The 22,842-nt window shown below is 39.2% G+C and overlaps 1 protein-coding gene and 1 non-coding gene across 10 annotated transcripts in view; one reads left to right on the plus strand and one right to left on the minus strand.

The window, feature by feature from the left end:
* The window catches only part of Mapkbp1 (mitogen-activated protein kinase binding protein 1), a 57,143-nt gene that overhangs the window by 2,352 nt on the left and 31,949 nt on the right, over window positions 1-22,842 (plus strand). For 7 of the 9 annotated variants that reach the window (XM_058584700.1, XM_058584708.1, XM_058584704.1 and 4 more), the window contains exon 2: window positions 469-691. In XM_058584700.1, coding sequence (XP_058440683.1) covers window positions 575-691 — 117 coding nt within the window. In that variant the 5' untranslated portion in view covers window positions 469-574. Of the gene's footprint in view, window positions 1-29; window positions 692-22,842 lie in introns of those variants that run through there. The other 2 variants (XM_058584702.1, XM_058584701.1) reach the window with 2 other exon arrangements.
* On the minus strand, window positions 7,684-7,788 carry LOC124104871 (U6 spliceosomal RNA). The gene has a single exon (XR_006855555.1). It is a non-coding gene; the product is annotated as a U6 spliceosomal RNA (small nuclear RNA).

Raw genomic sequence — 22,842 nt, forward strand, 5'->3', positions numbered from 1 at the left:
GTCTAGGCGGTTGTGGAGGGCGGAGAGCGAGCTCCTGAGGGTCGGGGGTGGGGGAGGGAGGCTCCCTTAGCAGAACGAGTTGCAGGGCCATCACGAGCCCAGCCACACCGTGTCCTCGCAACCCCCAGCACGGTCCCCCGTGAACCTCCCAGTGGCCGCTTCCTCTGAACAGTGCGGTTTCCATGGGAACAGTTCGGCGTTAACGGAGAACATACCTTCCAGTAGTTCTACTAGAATCTGCCCCATTCTCCAGTTAAATGCCTCTCGCAGGCGTGGGCCTGGCATCTGTTCGCAGTTCAGGGTCCCCCCCGCCCCTTTCGTGTAGCTCCTTCCCACGTTGTAAGAAACCACGCAGGGCTTAAAGGTGGGGATGAAGGAAAAGGGGAGGGCAATACCTAGGGATAAGAGTGGCAGACAGGTAGGCAGAAGACACCTACTGTGATGTTGAGGTGGCTTCTGCCATCTCAGGCCAGTGAGAGGTCATTTTGGAAGGCTGTTTGGAGTGAGAAGGCAGTGCCACAGTTGAGACAGGTCCCAAGACTGGACCAGGGACTGTCCCACCGGGCTCCTCATCATGATGGCGGTGGAAGGGTCAACCATTACCAGCCGGATTAAGAATCTGCTGCGGTCCCCATCCATCAAATTACGCAGGAGTAAGGCAGGAAACAGGCGAGAGGACCTCAGCTCCAAGGTGAGTCATAGCCACCCTCTTTCCATCTCTTTATCTTCTCCTTGCTCCATGTTCCTATTTCACCTTCTTTCTTGGGAAAGAAGAGAGCTAGACACTCCTGTTGTCTCTAAAAGATCAAATATGCAGGCCTCTGCCTCTCAAGCAGGCAGTGATTTGGTTTTGGGTTGGAGGAAAAAGAGCGGTGTGGGTAGGCAGTGGTGAGATTCATCCATGAAAAGAGGTGAATAGTAGGAAGGTGAGTTCAACTGTGATCTCACTACAAATTAAGTGTTTGCTTCGGGAAGCTAGTTGATATACTATGACTCAGTTTCCCTTCTTGGAAAGGGCTAATGGGACTACATACCCTATGTGACTAATGTGGCTGCAGTATTGACAGCTGGGTTTATGTAAGACTGTAGTAACAGAAAGAAATACCTTAACATCTTAAGCACCTTGTCTGAAATATTGGTCTGGTAATTGCTCTTACCTGGGGTCAAAACAAATTTGTTTCTTTAAGAGACCTAATTAATTAACTGGAGTATCTTGGCCTTCTTAGGAATGAAAACATGCAAGGAGCCACATATGTGCCAGCAAAAACAGTTCTCTTAAGTTTGCCCTTGATATTGCTTATCCCATTCACTGTATGCCAAGAGCCAAGTGGTTCCCAGAGGCAAAGTCCTTTTTTCCATTCCATCACTTGTCTGGGTTTTGGTCCTTATGCTTTATTCAACTTTGTTAAACCCCACAACTTTGGTAATACAAAAATAGACTAAATTTATTTACTCCCTCAAGGGAATCTATGTCTTTGTTCCCACAGGATCAGATTAAATTGTGTGTCTTATTAGCAGTCTGTAAACACAATAGGCTTGTGTGGTACAGGACTGCTATAGGGAGAGTCATTTGAGACAGTAGCATTTTATTGCCTTGCCTGACTGTGAGAGATGAGTAAACCTGGTGAATGAGTTAAGAGTGCTGATGTACAACATGACAGGGTTCTGGGAGGACTTAGTTCAGACCCCTGTCCTTTAGCAGAACCTTAATTGGATTTGAATAAGAAGGTGAACAGCTTTTCTTTATATTTCAACAGGGGATATAGTGAATAAAAATTTGCCTCAACGTTCCATGGTGGTGTAGATAGTGATCCTTCCAAGTCCTTTTTTTGTTTGTTTTTTTAAAAGATGGGTTCTCACACAGGGTCGGATGGTACATTCCTATATTCCCAGAAGCTTGGGAGGCTGAGATAGGAGGATTGAAAGTTAAAATCCAGCCTCAGCAATTTAGCAAGACTGTGTCTCAAAATAAAAAATAAACAAGGATGGTGTTGTGGCTCAGTGATTAAGCACCCTAGGTTCAATCTCTGGTACAAAAACAAACAAACAAACAAACAAAAAATGGGTTCTTGCTTGTTGTCCAAGCTGGTTTCTAACTTCTGGACTGAAGCAATTTTCCTGCCTCAGCCTCCTGAGTAGCTGGAACTCTGTAGGTGCAGACCACCATGCTTGGATTTTTAAAGAACTCTTAATAATCATTGTTCCTATTTTCTAGAGGCAGGAGAATGAACCTCAAAGTTAGAAATTGTCTTAGATATGACACTTTTTGCTCATTCTTAATACTGCAGATGCTCATATTCATGGCCAGTAACTTGGCAGTGATCAGAACTATTAGAACAATCTTCAGGAATGGAATATATGGCAGAAATATATAATGGAAGTTTAGTTTTCAGTGTGAATACTTTACTGCAATTTTGGTCTGGAATCCAGATAGTACCATCACCATTTTTTAAAACTGTCATTCATCATTAATGTAGTCAACAAGTGTTTATTTAGTCCTATTAGGTATAGAGTCAGGGATGAATAAAACACTAGCTTTACCATCAGAGAACTTGTGGCTATTTAAACAAATAATTATAGGGGCTGTTCTAGAAGTATGCAGTAAGTTGTTAATGGAATCACAGGGTCAGACTATAAGTCAGTTTAGGGGAAGTAGGAAAGACATCTTAGAGGAGGGGTTGCTTGAATCGTAACTCCTGAGTCAAGAGAAGAGCTTTCCAGGAAAACTGAAAAAAAGGGGACATCTCTGTGATCACCATTAAACATCTCTGTTTCTAATATCAATTCAGTACTTCAGACTGCTTTAAAGGTTTTGTCTGTCCTAAACCTAAGTATGAAGGGAATATTTATGAAAAATTGAATGACCCATGAATGATATGACAAAGGAAGAGTGCTATCTTTAACACCCAAGAGTATGAACAGTTTTTGGTTATCTAGTACCCAAGATGCCTCTTGGGTATCTCCCCACACTCTTAGCGAAGGATCTTTGCCTAAGATTATTCTAAAAAGCCTGCTTTGTGGTAACCCACATAGGACCTAGTCTGTTAAATTCATGAGTTGCTCTAATATATGGTGGCTGTGGGTAATCAGTAACAGAAAACTTGTGGCTCAAGGATAACTAATTCTGAAATAAAATTTGAAGACAAAAAGACAAGCCTCTTTTGAGGGGGCAATGTCAGGATCTTTATACAGCTCTTACCTTAGGTGGTCTCCTGCTTTGAATAATACTGTTCTAAGGTTGCTTTCTTACTCCTTTTCATCAAATTCTGTATTACTTTTAGAGTCATCTCCATATTTTCCAAAGACACAGGGCCTTTTTGGACTAGTCTCACTACCTTGAAATCAATCACTCTTTCTTTTATTTATGTCTTCATTTCCTAAGGTCAGGGGTCATGTTCTTTATTTCTTTTACATCACACTGTTTAGGACAGTGTATATAGTATGTACAGTATGTAGTAAATATTAAAGGAGTAAATGAATGAGAATAGTTTAGACATGACATGTCTAATAAGTACAGAAGAATAAAAAATGATCAGGAGGATTTGTGACCTTTTTAGAAGAGAAATCAAAACTAGGAATAATAAAATGATGAAAAAGAAGAGATTCAAGTAAGTGAAAAGAAGAGATTATATGGTGGTGCTTTGAGCCTTTTAATATGTGCCTATTTAGTTGAAAGGATATAAGAGGGCTGGGGTTGTGGCTCAATGGTAGACCGCTTGCCTAGCATGTGTGAGGCACTGGGTTTGATTTTAACCATATACATATGGTTAAAATGTGATTAAGCTAAACAGGAAGCCCTCACCTGTAATTCCAGGGGCTTAAGAAGCTGAGGCAGGAGAATAGCAAATTCAAAGCTGACCTTAGCAACTTAGGGAGATGCTGTCTCAAAATAAAAAGGGCCAGGGGCTGGGGTTGTGGCTCAGTGGTAGAGCGCTCACCTAGCACATGCGAGGCCCTGGGTTCGATCCTCAACACCACATAAAAATAAATAAAGATATTGTGTCCAACTAAAAAATAAATATTTAATAAATAAATGAATGAAGAAATAAATAAAGATATTGTGTCCAGCCAAAAAAAAACTTTAAAAATAAAAAAATAATAAAATAAAAAGGGCTGGAGATGTGGCTCAGTGATAAAACACCCAAGTATAATCCATGCTACCAAAAAAAAAAAAAAAAACCCCAAAAAAACCAACTTATATTTAAATTAAATGTATAGTTTAAATGAGAAAGCCAGTAGAGGTGGGGATTTAAATTACTACAAAGAGTAGATGAGAGCTGAGATATTTATAAGGTTTTTAAAGGGAGGAAAGTCTCTTCAGTGGAGTAAATTGAAAAAGAGTGATTTGAAGTTTTGTGCCAGATCTATCTGCTGAGTCTTGATAAAGTATAGATGGAAGTTATCAGTTATAAATACCTTTCAAGTTTAAATCCTGTACATTTGTCAGTTCTTGCCTGTCATCTCAGTTGAGGCTGTTTTCTGTAAGAAGCAAATGTCTATGCTCTTGGTAACTAACCCTCCCACTCTAAAGTTACTGAATGATTTTTATATGGAGGTAGCTGAGTTTTTTTTTTTTTTTTTTTTAAACAAAGCACAGAAATGGACTGAAGCAGAGCAGGCAAGATTTAAGTTAGGGATACAAAAAGATTACCTGTGCTGGAGATTTGTTAAATTTTGAAAAAATAAGTGAAGGAGGTTTTGAAATCTTCCTTGTTAATAGCTATTAATCCAGTCTGGGTTATATATTATTTTGCTGGAAACGATGGGCAGGGGGACTTTCTTTTAGTTCTGTTTTTATGATTGTAAATCTAATCCTTCCTTTCTCACTCTCAAGCGTGCTCTCTTTCTCCCTTCCCCCCACCAAATATGATTATACGGTGGTGCTTTGATCTTTTTAATATGTGGCTCTAAGAAGAGTTTGTGTAGGTGGGTTTATGAAGGAGAAAAGATTGGCAGTAATCTAATTGCAGCTTTTGTTCAATGTTTACGCCTAGATGTTAGTATCGAAATTCTTTAATCTATTTGGGAGAGGGAACTTAATCATTTTCAAAGCATGTGAATCATTAGCTCTAGCTTAGTGGCTCTCAACTTGGGAGACGATTAGAAAGGCCATGAGGCATCAGAATATCTGTAACATTTTAAAATATACATTCCTGAGGCCCATCCTAGCTCTGTGGAATCAGAACTTCTGAGGGTAGTGTTTGGTAGTTGCTTAAAATATTAAGTTTCATCTGATGCCCACTGCTGGTTATGAAACCTTGGACTAGGTGCTAGGATCCTAAGATCTGTTTCTTCATATCCAATTCCTCACTGAGACTTCTTTCTGAAAGTATATCAAGCTAGCCCAGTAAGTATACTTTCTTCCTTGAGTAGTTTTTATCTCTTCTGTGTCTTCTAGACAGATTACTCACAAACTGCTTTGTCAGGGATCAGTTTGATAGAACTTTGCATTGTGAAGTCAGATGTGAGGAGCTGATCAGTGCCTTACTAAGGAAAATCAGCAGGAATTTCCCTTGTGAAACTTTATGATGAAGTAGTAAGAAACTTTATGTATGTAAAGTAGTAAGAAACTTTATGATGATATCTGGGAGTCCTGGCCAGTCATTGCTCTCACCATTCCACTACCCACTTCCCCTAGAACCCGTAGGAACCAACAGTGTTTTAGAGGTTTTTATTGTTGTTGTTGTTTATTTGTTTTTGGTACCAGGGATTGAACTTCAGGGCACTCAACCACTGAGCCACATCCCCAGCCCTATTTAGTATTTTTATTTAGAGACAGGGTCTCGTTGAGTTGCTTAGCACCTTGCTTTTGCGAGGCTGGCTTTGAACTCTTGATCTTCTCGTCTTAGCCTCCAGAGCCGCTGAAATTGGTGTGTGCCATCATGTTTTAGTGTTTGATACAGATTCTCCAGGCTCCCCACCTAGAATACATGATCAGGAGCAGAAGCCCCTGTGGCCAGCCTCTCACCGTCCTTTGTTGAGTGACGTTGGGTCAAGTTCACATTTTCTGTCTCTGATGTGTTTTTTTTTTTTAATATATATATTTAACATTTAATTGTGGATGAGCACAATACCTTTCTTTTGTTTATTTATTTATTTTTTGTAGTTGTAGATGGACAGAGTGCCTTTATTTTATTTTTACTTTTATGTGGTGTTAAAGATTGAACCCAGTGCCCCACACATGCTTGACAAGCTCACTGCCATTGAGCTACAGCCCCAGCCCATTGTTTGTTTATTTTTATGTAGTGCTGAGGATTGAACCCAGTGCCTCACACATGCTAAGCAAGCACTTTTCCACTGAGCTACAACCCCAGCCCTCTGATGTGTTCTTGAATTAAGCTTGTGGAGTGTCTTGAGATCCTTGGAACAGGTGGTTTACCATGAAAAGTTTCGGTGTTCTCCTGGTTTTGTTTGATCTTTGTTTCATCTTCCTTCCGGCGCCTGCAGCTGCCTTCAGTCTTCAAAATGATCCTCATCAGAAAGAGAATTCCCTCCCTGGACCCAACAACACATCTCTTCCTTTACTGTCTAAAAGTATTCCAGCCTCTTGAAGTTCTGGATTGTTTTTTTTGGAGGCTTCCTACATCTACTTGGCCTCACTCATAGTTTTCCAAGTTTGTTTTCCCTCTCTCACTTTGCAATTTAGGGCAAGTTCCCCGGTCTTACTTCCTGCCAGTATCTTGAATGTCTTTGGGACCTTGGTATTTCTCTGATTTCACTTCTGTCTTCTATTTGTCTTCCACATGTGTTTTCATTTCTTGACTAATGAAAAACACAGGTAGATGTGAGGCTTTAGCCTGACCTCTGCAATCTTCTTACCAACCCCTAGAATCTCAAATTTGGGCTTGTGACTGTTATCACTGCCCTTTGTTTGAAGAGCAATCCAGGGCTTGAAATTTGGGACTGTGTTTATTCACGCTAAACTTCTCTGAGAACATAGTCTGTCCTACTGTTCTCAGCATTTCTGGTGGTTTTCCTTCATGGTCAGACTGCAGTGTTGTTAAGGGGAAAAAAGCTACAGTGTTTTCAGTAGGATTTGTTATATTATACATGGCATTCCCATTGCTACAAATTAAGCCTCTCCTCTGGGTTCCATTGTTTAAAGCAAGATAAGTCCAGGTTTTCTGCCAGTTTTCTTTTCACAGCAGTTCTTAGTAGAGGTGTAGAATGAGAATTACTCACTTTTTTGGGTGTTAACTAACCCTGTTAATGGATTTTACCTTCTCTTGCCTCTTAAAATAAAAAAAAAAAAGAAAGAAAAAAAAGGGCATGTGTTTGGGGGAATAATAATATTGAGTATGACAGTCAGACTGGGCAGTGTGGATCTTTAGGGTTTTTTTTTTATTTTTATTTTTTTGTGGTACTGGGGATTAAACCAAGAGGCACTTTACCACTGAGCTACACCCCCAGACCTGTTTTTATTTTTGAAATGGTTTTGTTAAGTTGCTGAGACTGGCCTCAAACTTTTGTATACTCCTGCCTCAGTCTCCTGAGTAACTGGGATTATAGGCATGCTCCACCAAACCTAGTTTAGGGTTGGTATTTTTGATTGTTCAGATTTTCCAAATCTTTCCTTCCTTCCAGTGGTTATAGCAGCACATCTATAGTGCTTCTTAATTAACCACAGTATTTTCCTTTTTTAAATAAACTGTTCAGAATTCCTTCAACTTTAATTGTGGGGGTAAAAATATGGAACATTTCAAGAATTTGTGTGTCACCCTTGAGCACAGGCCATTGCTAATCTCTGTATTGTTCCAATTTTAGTATATGTGCTGCCTAAGCGAGCACAGTATTTTCCTTTGGTTTAGAAGAACACTTACAGGAGAATGATTTTATAGTGTAGCTGTCTTCTCTTATACTTCTGTCTTTATCACAGAGAATATTTGTAATGCTTTTTTGTTTTTGTTTTTGTTGCTTTCCTAGTCTACAAAACGGGTTTTTTTAAGACTGAATTCTAAGTTTACACATCTCATCTTTCTCCCTCAAACTGAGGTGAAGTCATTCAGAGTTAAAATTTAAATTTACTTGAAGATCTTGTAACAGCCTTTTGTGAAACCATATGGCTGATTTTTCCCCCCAACTTTGCTCTTTTGGAGGAATCCTGAGAAGGAGGATTCCTTCTTTAGTTCTTCAGATTTCTTTTTCTCCTAGTGCTGGGAATTGAACTTTAGGGTTTTGTGCATTCTAGCAAGTGACCTACTACTGAGCTATATATAACCCTGCATTCTTCCAGGATTTGAATTTTGCTTTTCATTTATACCGAACTTGTAATTTCTAACTTTCATCATCATTTCTTATCAGTTTTTGAGGTCTATTTTCCTTTAGAGTGCTTCTGATCTTTTCTCCATAAGTTCAATTGACCCTTTTAAAGGTGCTGGCACTTAAAAATAAAACTTTAAAAAATTACAAAATATTACATATCAGAAAGCTTATGAAATGTAATATTATATTATGAATAATTTTAAAATGTTCTTCTATGTTTACAGCCACCCAAGTTAAAAAAAAATAGAACAATGCCAAGGTGTTTGCAGCTTCTGAAAGATATGATGTTAATAGTGTCGTCAAGGTGTTTGAAAATAAAGATGAGGTTTTATCTTACATAATCAAGATGGGTTGTATGTGTGTGTGTGTGTGTGTGAATTGAATTCAAATGAGGATTGAACCCAGGACTTTGTACATGCTAGTTAAGTATTCTACCACTGAGCTACTGAGCCATACTCCCCAGCCTCAAGATGACTTATTTTAAAAAATTAATATACCTAAGGAGTTGATTTTGATATTTTGTTTTTCAAGTTTCTTTTCCCGACTATGTCGTTTTATGCCATTCAGTGTTTTCAGGTAGTATGAACCACTATGTCCAACCTTTGTTAGGCAACTGGCAGTGTATTTGTACTACTAATAATAGGAATAATAGTATTTGCAGTGGTAATAATAATTAAGATTTATTTTGCTATGTACTAGGTACTGTGCTTTGCATTTTACATGTATTATTCAAATTTTACTCAACTCTACCATAATCCCATTTTTGTAGATAAAGAAAGTGATGATAGGAGAGGTCAGGTGAGTAGAGGATGGTTACACAATTAGTAGATGGCTAAGCTGGAATTCAACCTAGGCTTTCCTAACTCCAAAGCCCACCCACACTTTATTCAATTCTCTTCCTAGGGAGGATTTAGGTTCAAAATATTGCACTGAGCACAAAAATATGCCTTGAATTGCTGTAGCCAAGAGTCATCTCCTATATTCAGCTTAGGAAAAGGTATTTCCTTTAAAAAATACACTTTTTCTTCACTATTCCCCATAGAAATCAATTTAAATTCTTAGACTTATTTTAGAGCCATTATTCAGTAATTCCTGTTACTCTATTATTGCTCCTTTCTCACCTCCACCTCCAAATTTCCTGTTTCCCCCTTTCTTGTTATGTGGTACTCTTAGGTTTTGTTTTTGTTTTTTTGTTTTTTGTACCTGGGAGTGAACTCAGGGGTGCTTAACCATTGAGCCACACTGTGGTACTGTTAGGAACCATGCAACTTGTGGTTTTGTGGGAATTTGAATCAAGTCGATGGGGTGCAGCTGCGTGGTTCTAAATGACTGTAAGTTACAAGAAGTTGCTGCTTCTCTGTTGGAGTTGTATGGGGAGTGAATTGAAGACCTACAGATGACTTGATTAGTTTTGTGTGTGGGTATTACTGAGCTTTAATCTGTGGTGGCTTGGTTGGCAGGTTGATTGTGTACTTTATGCTCTTGACTAGTTGCTAGTGCTATCCTAGACCTATTACCTCTGAATTCCACCTCTTTGTTATCTTTACAGCTCACAACTGACCTTGTTTTTGAAGCAGTGGAGAGTACCTGGATCAAAATGCCTCTTTCTGTGTGGATAGGGGAGGTTCTAAAATGTTCCATACCAGGAACTGATCTTGTTTATGACAGTTGGGGTTCAGTGAATTTGAACGTACATAAAAATAAGGTCACTTGCCCACCTGACTCCTTTTGGCTATGTGGGCTCCAGGGTTGCAAAGTTCTTGAGCAAGTGCCTTGCCTTCACCTGGTTTCAAATTTGAATTATTTTGATTTCTTCTCTCAAATAGGCAAATGTGATTTCACGGTATAGTACAAAAGCATGGGATCTCAAGGTCTGCTTCCCTGCACTGCCTCAGTTTGCCCTGAGCAGAGGAAGCCCTAAGCCAAGTGGTTTGGATGGCGGGCAGCTCACAGGTAGTTTGCTACAGTTGGCAAGGAGGGAGGAGGGTGGAGCATGTTAAAACAAACAAACAAACAAACAAACAACAACAAAAAAAAACCCAACTCTTGCCACCTCCCAGCTCCTACCTTAGAGAAAAGCAAGCAGCTGCTTGTCAGAATTAAATTTGCAGCAGGCAGGTAGGCCTTCCTCTGCTACCTTGACACTCATTGGTTGGCTTCTCAATTTGCAGAGGACAGTATTTGCACATCATGATTGTTTTCATATGACTTAATAACCTACTGCAGACTTCTCTAACGATGTTCTTTCTGCTTATGATGCCCTTCCTCCCCAGACTGCTGGGTCTCTCTTGTGAGGACTGTACTGCAGCTATCACAGACTTTGCCTCATAACAAACTCAGAACTGACTGGTGAACAAGGCTTCTCAAGAATTAATGGGTAGGCCCCTGGGGCTGGGGTGGGAGGTGGGCAGAAGTATTGCCAAAAGGCAGACTCAAGGCTCATCCTGAGACTCTGCATTTCTACCAAGCTTCGAAGTAATGCCCAGGCTGTCTTACTTGGGCCACACTTTGAGTAGCCTGGTGGTGTGAGTGCGTGTGATTGAGGGGAATATATGTGTGTGTTGGGGTTGGGGAGCAATATCCTCACATCTGAGGGAGCTGACCTCTCTCATTTGTAAAATTGGAATACTAATGCCTTCCAGGGTTGTGGTGAGGGTTAAATGAGATTTAGTGAATGTGAAAGCACACTGTAAGCCTAAATAACTTTACAGCTATAAAGAGATTGCTAATATTATCAGGGTTCACAGATTTCTAGAATACCAAGTAATTTTCTTCTAGTTTGCTGGCAAGATTTTATTCCTTCAAGTTTCCATTTGTGAGCAGTCCCTTTTTTGCAGGTTCGGCTTCTTTCATTCCAACATTTAATAATGACACTTTCTGCATGGCTTTTCTTTGTGACCTGTCCTCTACCTTTTTCTTGCCAATATTCTGACTTGTATCAACAGTACTTTAACTACCGACCAAAAGGAGGGCATAGCAAATGTTATTTTTGATACCAACTATTGTGTAATTTATTTCAGGGCTACAGATATAAGTTTTTTAAAATGAAAAAAAGAAAGTAAAACCAGTGAACTCCAAGGGGTTGGAGGAGTCCTAATTTTCTGTCAGGATAGAAACCACTAGGGTGGTGAGCATGCTTTTTAACAGCAGTAGCTTCTCCAGATATGGGAATAACTTTTTATTTTAGAGCAAATTCATTATACTGAGAAATAATTTGAGAAGTGAGTTGTTCCTGTAGTTTCCTTTCAGTCTAAGAATTTCAGGCAGTATAAAAACATGTTTGTTTATAACCTATTAAGTCTCTATAATGTTGTGACCAGAATATTTAAATATTCTATTTAAATAATTTTTGCTTATAAAAACAAGATATGTGAAGATGTACGGATGTAAGTAGAGTCATACATAACTTGTACTGTTGGAAAGCATACATTTATCCAACTTGCTTAGAGAAGAATTTGATAATATATATTAAAAGAAAAATTTGTATGTTCATACCTTTTGATCTAGCAGTTATAATTTTGGTGTCTTACTTTATGCACACACACTACACAGATGTTGTATAATTGAATTTTTTTTGGTGTTACTCATAATGGTGATATCTTTGAAGTTATCCAAGTAATTATCAATAGGGGACTGGAATACATCCATGAAATTAAATTCTCTGTACCTGCTAAAAAGAATGAAGTCTTCTGTATGTATGGATATGGAAGGATATATAAGATAGAAATGGGGAAGAAAAGCAAATTGTATAACAGTTTCTTGTTAATGACTATTTATATGTTTGTTAAAGCATATACATGTGAGCATATGCATATAAAAAAGTGAGGCTATAAATACCAAATTGTTAATGTTGGTTATCTCAGGGAGGGATAGTAGATTATGGTGGACTTTCACTATCTACATTATATATTTCTGTAATGTTTGAATTTTAAACAATAAACTTGTATTATTTTTGTAAGTAGAAAAACAATAAAGATGAATGTCTCTCCAATTTAAACGTGTGTTTGATATTTAAGTCTAAAATGTTTAAAATTTACTGTATATTTCATCAAAGCAGTTATACACAAGTGTTACTTTAAAATATATCTCAAGTAATAGGCTTAGTTTTTAAAGTGGTAATAGATAATAACAATTTTTATTTCTTGCAAATCTATGATTAGAGCTTGTTTAATTTTTCATAATTCATTTCTAACATCTTCAAAAATATTTTCTTGGTTAGTAAGTTTAATAAATGAAATATTTTTGATACTTCTTGAAGTACATGTGCTTTCTGAAAAGATTTTACACAAGTAATATAGAGACTCATAAAGAAGAAAAGTCTTTCATAATTCTAACCTCAGAGATAACACTGTTAATACCACTATCATAGATACATCTGTTTCTGATTATAAAGGACGTGTGTGTGTGTGTGTGTGTGTGTGTTATACTGGGTATTTAACCCAGGGGTGCTTTACCACTGAGCCACATCCCCAGTCTTTTTTATTTTTTATTTTGGGATAGGGTCTCACCAAGTTGCTGAGGCTGGCCTCAAACTTGTGATCCGCCTGGCTATAAAGGACATTTAAATCTCTTTTTAAGCATAACATTGGTCATTTAATTTTTAAAATTGTCTTTATTATTTTTTAACTTATTCGTGTGTGTGTGTGTGTGTGTGTGTTGCTTGGGATTGAACCTAGGATCTTGTACATGCGAGACAAATGTTCTACTGCTGAGCTACACCCCCAAAACTTTGAACTTAACTCTTTGTCTCCCTCCCTCCGTCCCTCCCTTCCTTTCTTCCTTCTTCTATTTCTTCTCTCCCTCCCAGTACTGAGGATTAAACCCAGGGATGCATTACCACTGAGAAACACCTACAGGCCCCCTGCCCCCACCTTTTTTTTTCTTTTTTTTTTTTTGTTACTAGGGATTGAAGCCAGGGGTCACTGAGGTACAGCCCCTTTTCTTTTTATTTTTTTATTTTGAGACAGGGTCTCACTAAGTTGCTGAGGGTCTCTGAGTTGCTGCAGCTGGCCTAGGACTTGGAGTTTCTCCTGCCTCAGCCTTCCAAGTTGCTGGAATTATAGACATGCACCACTGTGCCATCTTGTACTTCTCTTTATAGTGTAAATGAGATAAGGGATAAGAGTATTTGTGGTGATTTATGCACATGGATTATGTCATTCAGGCCCTCCTCTTTCTGGAAAGGCATCAAAGTCTTGCTTCCTGCTCCATCTTCTAGGGCAGGCAGTGACAGATAGTTGGAGAATTCTCTGGAAGAATTAGTAACATTAACTAGAGTATTCATAAGTATTTTTATTTAAGATATTGTAAAGAATTTGATTGGGGCTGGCATAGTGGTGCACGTGGTGCACGCCTGTGTTCCCAGTGACTTGGGAGGCTGAGGCAGAAGGATCATGAGTTCAAAGTCAGCCTCAGCAACTTAGGGAGGCCCTAAGCAACTTTAGCAAGACTCTGTCTCTAAATAAAATATAAAAAAAGGAATGGGAATGTGTCAGTAGTTAAGTGCCCCTGGGTTCAATCTCTGGTACTAAAAAGAAAATAATAATTTTATGTATATAAAAATTATATATATACACGTGTGTGTGTGTGTATGTATGTTTGGTAGGAGAAAAAGGAATTTAGTATTTAAAAGGTGGATTCAGCCTGGCATGTTGGTACATGTCTATAATCCTAGCTACTCAGGAGGTTGAGGCTGTAGGATCTCAAACCAAAGGCCAAGCTCAGCAATTTATTGAGACCCTATATCAAAAAAAGAGCTGAAGATGTAGCTCAGTGTTAAGGGTTCAATACCATAAATAAATAAAAAAGATTCAACAGACATATTAAACACTGTGACCTGGGCTATAAGCATAGTTTTATGAGACACAGTCTCTGCCCTCCAGTTGATTATAGACTATTAAGAGAGATGAGACAAATCCATAAAGAATTTCTGTATAAGGTACTAAGTGGTACCTGCTGTGTGGGTGATGCAAGTTAAATGCTGCTGTAAGAGTCCCAAGTAGGGAGAAATCATTTTGGCCAGGTGATCATTGAAAGGTCCAGACACAGGGGATATGACATTTGAGCTGGTCCTCAGAGGAAGGGATTCCAGGTAGAAGAATATAGCTAAAGCCCTGAGGCTTCTTTCCAGAATAATAAATAATCCAGGTTGATAAATGCACATGATTCATATAGGTGAGTAGAAGGAAATAGAAGAAAAATAGGACCCATTGATGCTAGGCTAAGATATTTATTCTTCATTTAGCTGACAGTAAGAGCCACTGAATGTTTTTGAACAGCAGAGAGACATAATCCAAGCTCTGCTAATCAAATGTTACTCTGACAGGTTAGGGAGGGAAGGACAGGGTGTACAATAAGAAGATTGATCTGAAAGCCGTTGTTATATCCAGGAATGTAGTGCTGAGGGCTTAAACTGAAGTGATGGCACTGAGAATGGAAAGGAAGTAAGTATTTTGTAGAGAATAATTAGTTGAAGAAACATTCCCTTTTCTCAGGGAAGCCTCATGGCACAAATTATTCTGATTACAGGGGCACTGAGAGCCCTCCCCACATCATTCTTGTTCTAGGACGCACATTCACTTTGTACACTTAGTCCAGATAAGGAACAATTAGTAATATCTCCAGTTATTAAATTGGAAACCAAGAGATTAAGAAAACTAGGATATGTAGAGATAGTGTCCCTTCGTTCCCTCCTCTTCAGTCTGATGTCTTCCTTACTTCTTTCTCCATATGCATATAAAATCAGGTTTTCCTGCTTCTGACACTGCAATGCCAGTTGCCTTGGAAACAGGTGTCAGCTGTACATATTGACTATAGGTTGTAGCATGACCTGGACATGAGCAAGCTCTGACCACATGGGATACTCTGACATTAGGAAAACCCTCCCTTCCTCTTTTTCTGCAACCATCTCAGTGAGGAAAGGTCAGAACTCATTTTTAAGACTCATTTCAACTACTGATAAGTTCTGGTAATTTAAAAAATACATTAAAACTAGCATGTGAAGACCTCTACTTCATCCTGATGCCCTCTGCCCTACTGTTTTCTTTCTTTCTTTCTTTTTTTTTTTTTTGTTGTTTGTTTTTAAAAGAGATGGAGTCTTGGATGTTATTCAGGCAGTTCTTGAACTTTTGTGTTCAAGTGATCCTCACTCAGCCTCAGCCTCCCAAGTAGCTGGGGCTACCAGCACAACCCCACTATGCCTGACTGCCCTCTGCCTTCTATTTTGGGCCTAAGGCCTGTTGCTAAGACCCACATGGAGGCTTGGTGACTTCCCTCTGTGCTCTGCCAGAAACAGAAACATTCTCGTGATGTTGGAAAACCTGAACCCCTTTCTTAGGATATCATAGTTTCTGGAACAAGACAGCCCTAGATCTAAATCCTGGTTCTTCTACTTACTACTTACTTTATTCCTTCATCTGTAAAATGTACTTAATACTAGTCCTTCATAAAGTTGTCAAGGATATTAAATTAGATAATCTGTGTGAAGTACTTGAGTGGTTGCTGCTACAGAGCATACATTTCAGTAAATGGTAGCTCTTACTGCTGTAGCGCCTCTCTCTACACAAGAACCTCTTGCCCCCCATGGGTATCTTTTCAGACTTGGAATACTTTTCTCCTCTTAGTCTCAGGAGTGGCCAAAATTTGGAAATAAAATGGCAAGATGCTTTAAGTTTAATAGTTCACAGCCTGATCATTAGAACTATCATCAGAACCACCTAGAGAGGGCTTTTTTAAAAATTATTTTTTAATTTTTTGACAGCAGGTTTGACTATGTTGCCTATGTTGGCCTCTAACTCCTAGCCTGAAGCAATCCTTTTGCTCCAGTTTCCCAAGTAGTTGGAATTATAGGCATGCCCTACCACACTGGCTTTGAAGAGTTTTTAATAAGCACATTCTTAAACCTTACCCTGTATCTTTTGATCCAGAATTTTTTTTTTTATGGTGCTGGAAATTGAACCCAGGGTTGCTCTATCACTGAGCATATATCCCCAGGCCTTAAAAAAAAATACATATGTTATATACACATTTTTTTTTTCCTTTTTGAGAGGGTCTAGCTAAATTGCCCAGGTTGGCTTCAAAACTTGAGTTCCTCCTGTCTTAGCCTCGCAAGTAGCTGGGATTACAGGCAGGCACCACCATGCCTAACTTGATTCAAAATCTTTTTTTTTTTTTTTTTTATTTTTAAAGAGAGAGTGAGAGAGATAGAGGTAGAGAGAGAGAGAATTTTTTAATATTTATTTTTTAGTATTTGGCGGACACAACATCTTTGTTTGTATGTGGTGCTGAGGATCGAACCCGGGCCGCACGCATGCCAGGCGAGCGCGCTACCGCTTGAGCCACATCCCAGCCCCAGATTCAAAATCTTGAAAAGCCTGGTACAACTGGTGCAAAACCCTCTCTCTCTCAAATAAATAAATAAGACTGGGGAGATGTAGCTCAGTAGTAGAGTGACCTTGAGTTTAATCCCCAGTATTGCAAAATAAATAAGTTAATTAAATAAAAAGTAGTTGCCAGCTGTGGAAGAGGATATAGAAATGGGATGGGGACTGCAATCTGAAAAAAAGAAAAAAAAAATAATTCCACTGATAGACCAGGTTTGGGATTCTTTGTTCTAGATTCCCAGTCTCAGTGGTTTATGGCTAGAGGATCTCTAAGGTCACCTTTTCCCAGATTTACCTACCTTAGAAGCTGAGGCTATTTTAATTCCAGCACAGGAGAGTTGACTCAGTTCCAACTAATTCTCAGCTATTAAGCAAGAAAGCCTGGTTTTTCTGTCTAATTGGAAATTGTTGGTTTCTGGAAACCTTTGTAGTATATAATTTAGACAGTGGAACTGTAAATCGGTCTAACTGGGTAGAGATAAGAGCAGAGTCAAGAGGCCAGGTCTGTTTGCCTGTCTTGGAATGGCCATTTTGCCCCTACCTACCTTTGACCAGTTGGCATTTTGGACTTTGAAGGAGTATAGTAAGTGGTGTTTCCATACCCTCGTCCCAGGTCCAGTATCGAGTCTCTGCCCAGCCCCCCAAGTCTCTGCATAAAACATGCTGACCTTGGGCTTCCTTTGTGGCTTTTGCATAAGTGGCAATTCTCAGAATCTTAGTGGAGAATCTTCTTTGTGAGATTAGAGTGTAGTGTGTGGGCAAGAGACAAACATAGTTATTCTTAACCTGAAGGCAGGGAGGGCAGGGCAGGGAGTGCTCTGCTTTGGACAGGTCTCTAACATGCTTGTTTATAGAAACAGAAAGCCATGATTTGGCTGAAATGACTTACAACTCAGGTATTTATAACTTGTATTGAGTGGAATTAAGAAGTGGGGGAAGGGAGAAGAAGGAAGAAGGAAGTTGGTGGCAACAAAAACAGATTGGTTTCATCCCAGTTGCTAGAGTTTCATTACCAGTTTGAGGTCTGTCAAATCTTAGGTGACCTTGGCCTTTGTGACTCTGGCCTCTTAGTTCTCTATTTTGAGGGAACACCCATTCCCATGCCATCAGCAGAGTCCCTGTAGTAGTCCTCACTAAGAAAAGGAGAGAAAATCTTTACAGTTTATGCCAGGGTTCCAAGCAAGAATCTCTTTCCTTGTGCTGCCTTTATCTTGGCTCCTACAGACTGGTTGTTTCACTGGCTGATACCTTCCCTATAGATCATGGGTCAGTTGTATTCAGGGCCAGAGAGGTAGGCAAATAGACACCACAGCAGAGTAAGACAGAGATTAGAGAAGTTTAGAAAGCCCTGCCCAAAGATGCTGGGATTGTTTTTAGGGGTCTGGGACTACTGGAGTCCCTGTGTGGTACCACCTGCATTGCATATGGTCTGGACTCTGAAGAGTCCATTCTTTTCTTTACTTTTTGAAATACTGGGGTTGAACTCAGGGATGCTCTACTACTTAGTACATCTCATCCCTTTTTATTTATTTTTTTAAAAATTCAGACAGGGTCTCACTAAGTTGCCCAGGTCAACCTCAAATTTGTGATTCTCTTGCTGCTGCCTCCCAAATAGCATGTGTCACCATGCCCAGCCTTTACTTCTTGTAGTGCTCACTTGTCTGCTCCTCCCATCTAGGAACTCTCCCCTTCACTGGTTTCCTGGTTGTCCTCTTTCCTTTAAAAACTAACTGCTGGGCATTGTGGCACATGCCTGTAATCCCAACAATTTGGGAGGCTGAGGCAGGAGGATTGCAGGTTTGAAGCCAGCCTCAGCAAAATTTAGCGAGGCCTAAGCAACTTAGAGAGATCCTGTCTCAAAAAATAAAAAGGGATAGGGATGTGGCTCAATGGTTAAGTGCTTCTGGGTTCAATCCTGGTGCCCAAAACAATAACAACAACACAACAATAAAAAAAACAAAACTGATACCTCATTTTCTCCATATGCTAAAAACAGGTTTCCCTTCAAGCTGTCTTTAGTTTCTCTTCTATTCCTCTTTTCTTCTCTTTTCTCCTATCTCATTGGACTTTCAGTGGTGGTTTTCACCTCCATGTGAATAATTATTTTTTTCCTTTTAATATTTTTTTTTAGTTGTAGTTGGACACAGTATCTTTATTTATTTATGTGGTGCTGAGGATTAAACCCGTGCCTCACACGTGTGAGGCTAGCGCTCTACCACTGAGCCACAACCCCAGCCCCCATGTGAATAATTCTTAAATGTTTCTCCTTCTGACCTCTCTCCAAGCATTAATTTTATGTTGCTAAATTGAGTGTTTCTGTAGTTCCTCTCAAATTATCTCTAAAGTGCCTCAGATTGAACATGTCTAAAACAGATGTTATGTGCTTCTATCTCCTTGGACCTGACTCAGATCTTCTTTCTGCTCATGGCATCACCTTGTTTGCTACATCTGAGGTTCAGAATTTTGAGTTTGTCTTTTTTTCCTCCACAGTTGTACATTGCCCAATCTTGCTAATTCTATTTGCTTTATTGCTTTTGAATGCATTTCTTTTTCATTCCCACTATCTTCCATGCTGGTCTAGATTTTCATTACTTCTCATCTGAACTATTGTAACAGCTCCCTAATTAGGCTCCCTGCCTAGTATGTCTCACATACATTATCACCAAAACATAGCTTTGATTGTGTCTCCTGTTTGGAATCCTTCCGTGGCTTCCCAGAGCCTGCAGATTACCCCACTTGGTTTGACATTCAAGGTCTTTCCTCTTCTGGTTACACTCTGTCTCTCCTGACTTAATACTTTCATACAATCTTTGCTTTTACCATTGCTCACCTGCTGTGTTATTTCCTGTCACCAAACTTGGGCTCATACAGCTTTCTTTACAGAGGGTTTCTTCTCTCTGTATTTTCTGATTTACAGTGAGACCCAGACACTTTCAAGAAAGCTTCCTTGTTTCTCTTCCCTGTTTGCTCAATAGTCATCTCTCTTCCTCTTCTTTATGACCTTTATTACATGTTAGATTATTGTATAATTAACCATTCATCTTTCCTAATGGATTGTGAGGGCAGTGGGTAGAATCTTCATTTTAGGATTCCCTCATAGCATTCCAGTGACTTTGAAACTTTTATTTATTTATTTATTTATTTATTTTTGTACTGATCCTCATCCCCAAGCCCTTTTAATATTTTATTTTGAGACAGGTCTCACTAAGTTGTTCAGGGCCTCACTAAATTGCTAAGGCTGGCCTCCACCTGCCAGAGCAAAAGCTGGTCACAACTCACAACTCTTGCTTCATTCTCCCAGGTCACTGGGATTACAGGCATGAGTCATCAGGCCTGGCTAAAATGTTTTTTGTTTGTTTGTTTGTTTGTTTTTTGATACCAGGGATTGGACCCAGCGGCACTCAACCCCTGAACCAGCCCTTTTTTATATTTTAGTTAGAGACACAGCCTCATTAAGTTGCTTAGGGACTTCCTAAGTTGCAAGGGTTGGCTTTGAACTCTGGTTCCTTCTGCCTCAGCCTCCCAAGCTGCTGGGATCACAGGAGTGCACCACTGTGCTGGGCTTAAGATGTATTTCTTTCTTTTCTTTATAAATGAACTCCTATATACTCTTTTTAAAAATTATTTATTTATTTATTTTTTATGTGGTGCTCAGGATCAAACCCAGTGCTTCATACGTGCGAGGCGGGCACTCTACCACTGAGCTATAGCCCCAGCCCTAAAATGTATTTCTTAATGTGGATTGTTCTCAAAATTTTTTGAAAGAGCCATGCATGGTGGCTCACTTACTACCTACTGTGCAATATTTTGTACTATTCTGTTTATTCATTATCAACTAAATGGATTTCAAGTCTCATTAATAGGTTGCAATCTACAGGTTGGAACTGTTCTATCTAGAATGAACGGGTAGCCCTGTTGTCTGTTTTGTTTTTTTTTTTTCATCTTCTTTAATGAGAACCAGAAGAACACTTAAACACATGGTTTTATTCTTTCCTTCTCTCTTGAGAATAGGCTACTAAGAGGTTATCTTTTTTATATATATATATATTTTTAAAGAGAGTGAGAGAGGGAGGGAGGGAGAGAGAGAGAGAATTTTTAATATTTATTTTTTAGTTATTGGCGGACACAACATCTTTGTTTGTATGTGGTTCTGAGGATCGAACCCGGGCCGCACGCATGCCAGGCGAGCGCGCTACCACTTGAGCCACATTCCCAGCCCAAGAGGTTATCTTTCTATCTTATTAAAGTGAGGAAGATTTGGCCTGCCTCCTTTCTTTCAGGAAGACACAATATTGCCCTGCCTATTTCATATGGGGAGTGGAAGTCATGTAAGCCCTTCCTCACAGGATACTTTTATCCTGCAGACCAATAGCCTGGCTTCAAAGGAAAGATGACACTTTGTTTCAGGTTGGTATAGGCTTTCTCCATCTCTCATCTCAACACTCTCCACCTGCCAGAGCAAAAGCTGGTCACAACTCAGGTGTTCTCCCTGCTTCTAGGCTTCATTGTGGGTGTAGAGTACAAAGTGGATGTTCTTCTTAGTTCTGTGTTTTCATTTGTGCATGAAGTGGTGTTCCTAGGGCTGTGAAAAAAATCAGAATGCCAACTGCATGAGACATTTGTGTCCCAAGACACTGGCCACAAGCAGTTACCTGGACTGTGATATCTCTTGGGCTAAGTTTTATTGGCATTTGGATCTTGAAGGTTTGGAGCTGAAGTTTCTATCAACTTTGGGCCACATCCAAGACTTTGAGGCTATTTCTTTCATAGGGCCTCTTTCCTGCCTCAGTTTCTTCAAGTGATGCTTAGTCCAGAACTCTCACACTAGTAAGCTTATTTTCTTACATGTAAAGATGCTGTAGTATTCAGGAGGGGTTATGTCATTGAATCTTAGTGGTCTAAGAACACTTGGCATTCCCAAAACCCTATTAGGGAGTCCATGATATCTTCCCTTGTCCAACTATATAGCCAAATGAGGCCAGATTTTTTTTAATTTTACTTCAACTAACAGATTGAATGCAGATGCAGATATTAGAATCCAGCTGTTTTCTATTAAGGCAGACATTAAAAAGCTTGGTAAAAATATAAAACAGTGCCACTCTTCTTACTAAGTTTTTTGGGGAAAATAGTTATTTTTAATAAAAATGTTAAATGAGTAATGGATTTATTATTATTACTTTTAAATGACTTAATAAATAAAGTACTTTCTATTGTGATTTCAAATATAGTAAATATTGGTAAATATAATCTGTACAAACAAAAGCTCTTTTGGGGTCCTTGATTAATTCTAAGAGTATGAAAAGGTCTTGAGATCAACAGGTTTGAAAAATATGTGGACCAGTAATCCTTGGTAACAAACCACTTCAAAATCTCCATGGCCTAGCTGGTAGTTTATTTCTTGTTCATCCTACATATTCAGTATGGGTCAGCACGGAGGCTCTGTTCAACATAGTTACTCAGAAAGCCCATCTTACCCCCGGTTCCCCTGCTTAGCAGTCAGGAAAAGGACTATGTGTAGTGCTTCTTAAAAGTCATATGTTGGAGGGCTGGGGATATAGCTCAGTTGGTAGAGGGCTTGTATTGCATGCACAAGGCCCTGGGTTCAATCCCCAGCACCAAAAGAAAAAAAAAATTGATATGTTGGGGCTGGAGTTGTGTAGCTCAGTGCTAGAGCACTAGCCTAGCACGTGTAAGGCACTGGACTCTATCCTCAGTACCACATAAAAATATAAATATAGGTATTGTGTCCATCTACAATTAAAAATATTTATGTTATCAGGTATGGTAGTACATGCCTGTAATCGCAATAACTTGGGAGGCTGAGGCAGGAGGATTGCGAGTTTGAGGCCAGTTTCAGCAATTTAGTGATACCCCATCTAAAAATACTGTGGCTCAGTGGTAAAGCACTTGCCTAGCATGTGTAAGGCACTGGGTTCGATTCTCAGCACCACATATAAATAAATGAATAAAATAAAGGTCCATGCATCTAAAAAAATATTAAAAAAAAAAATATCAAGGGCTGGGGATGTGACTCAGTGGTTAAGTGCCCCTGTGTTCAATCCCTGGTACCAAAAAAAAAAAAAAAAAAAAAAAGTGACATGTCAGAGCATTATGTAAATATGCAGTCTTATCAATACTTGATAAGAAACTTAAATCAAGTAAAAACACATATTGAGTTCTTTGTATCCTTTTCCCCAAA

Source organism: Marmota monax, unplaced genomic scaffold (assembly GCF_021218885.2).
Source record: "Marmota monax isolate L192 unplaced genomic scaffold, Marmota_monax_Labrador192_F-V1.1 WCK01_AAM20220418_F8-fsc00001, whole genome shotgun sequence".
NCBI lineage: Eukaryota > Metazoa > Chordata > Mammalia > Rodentia > Sciuridae > Marmota > Marmota monax.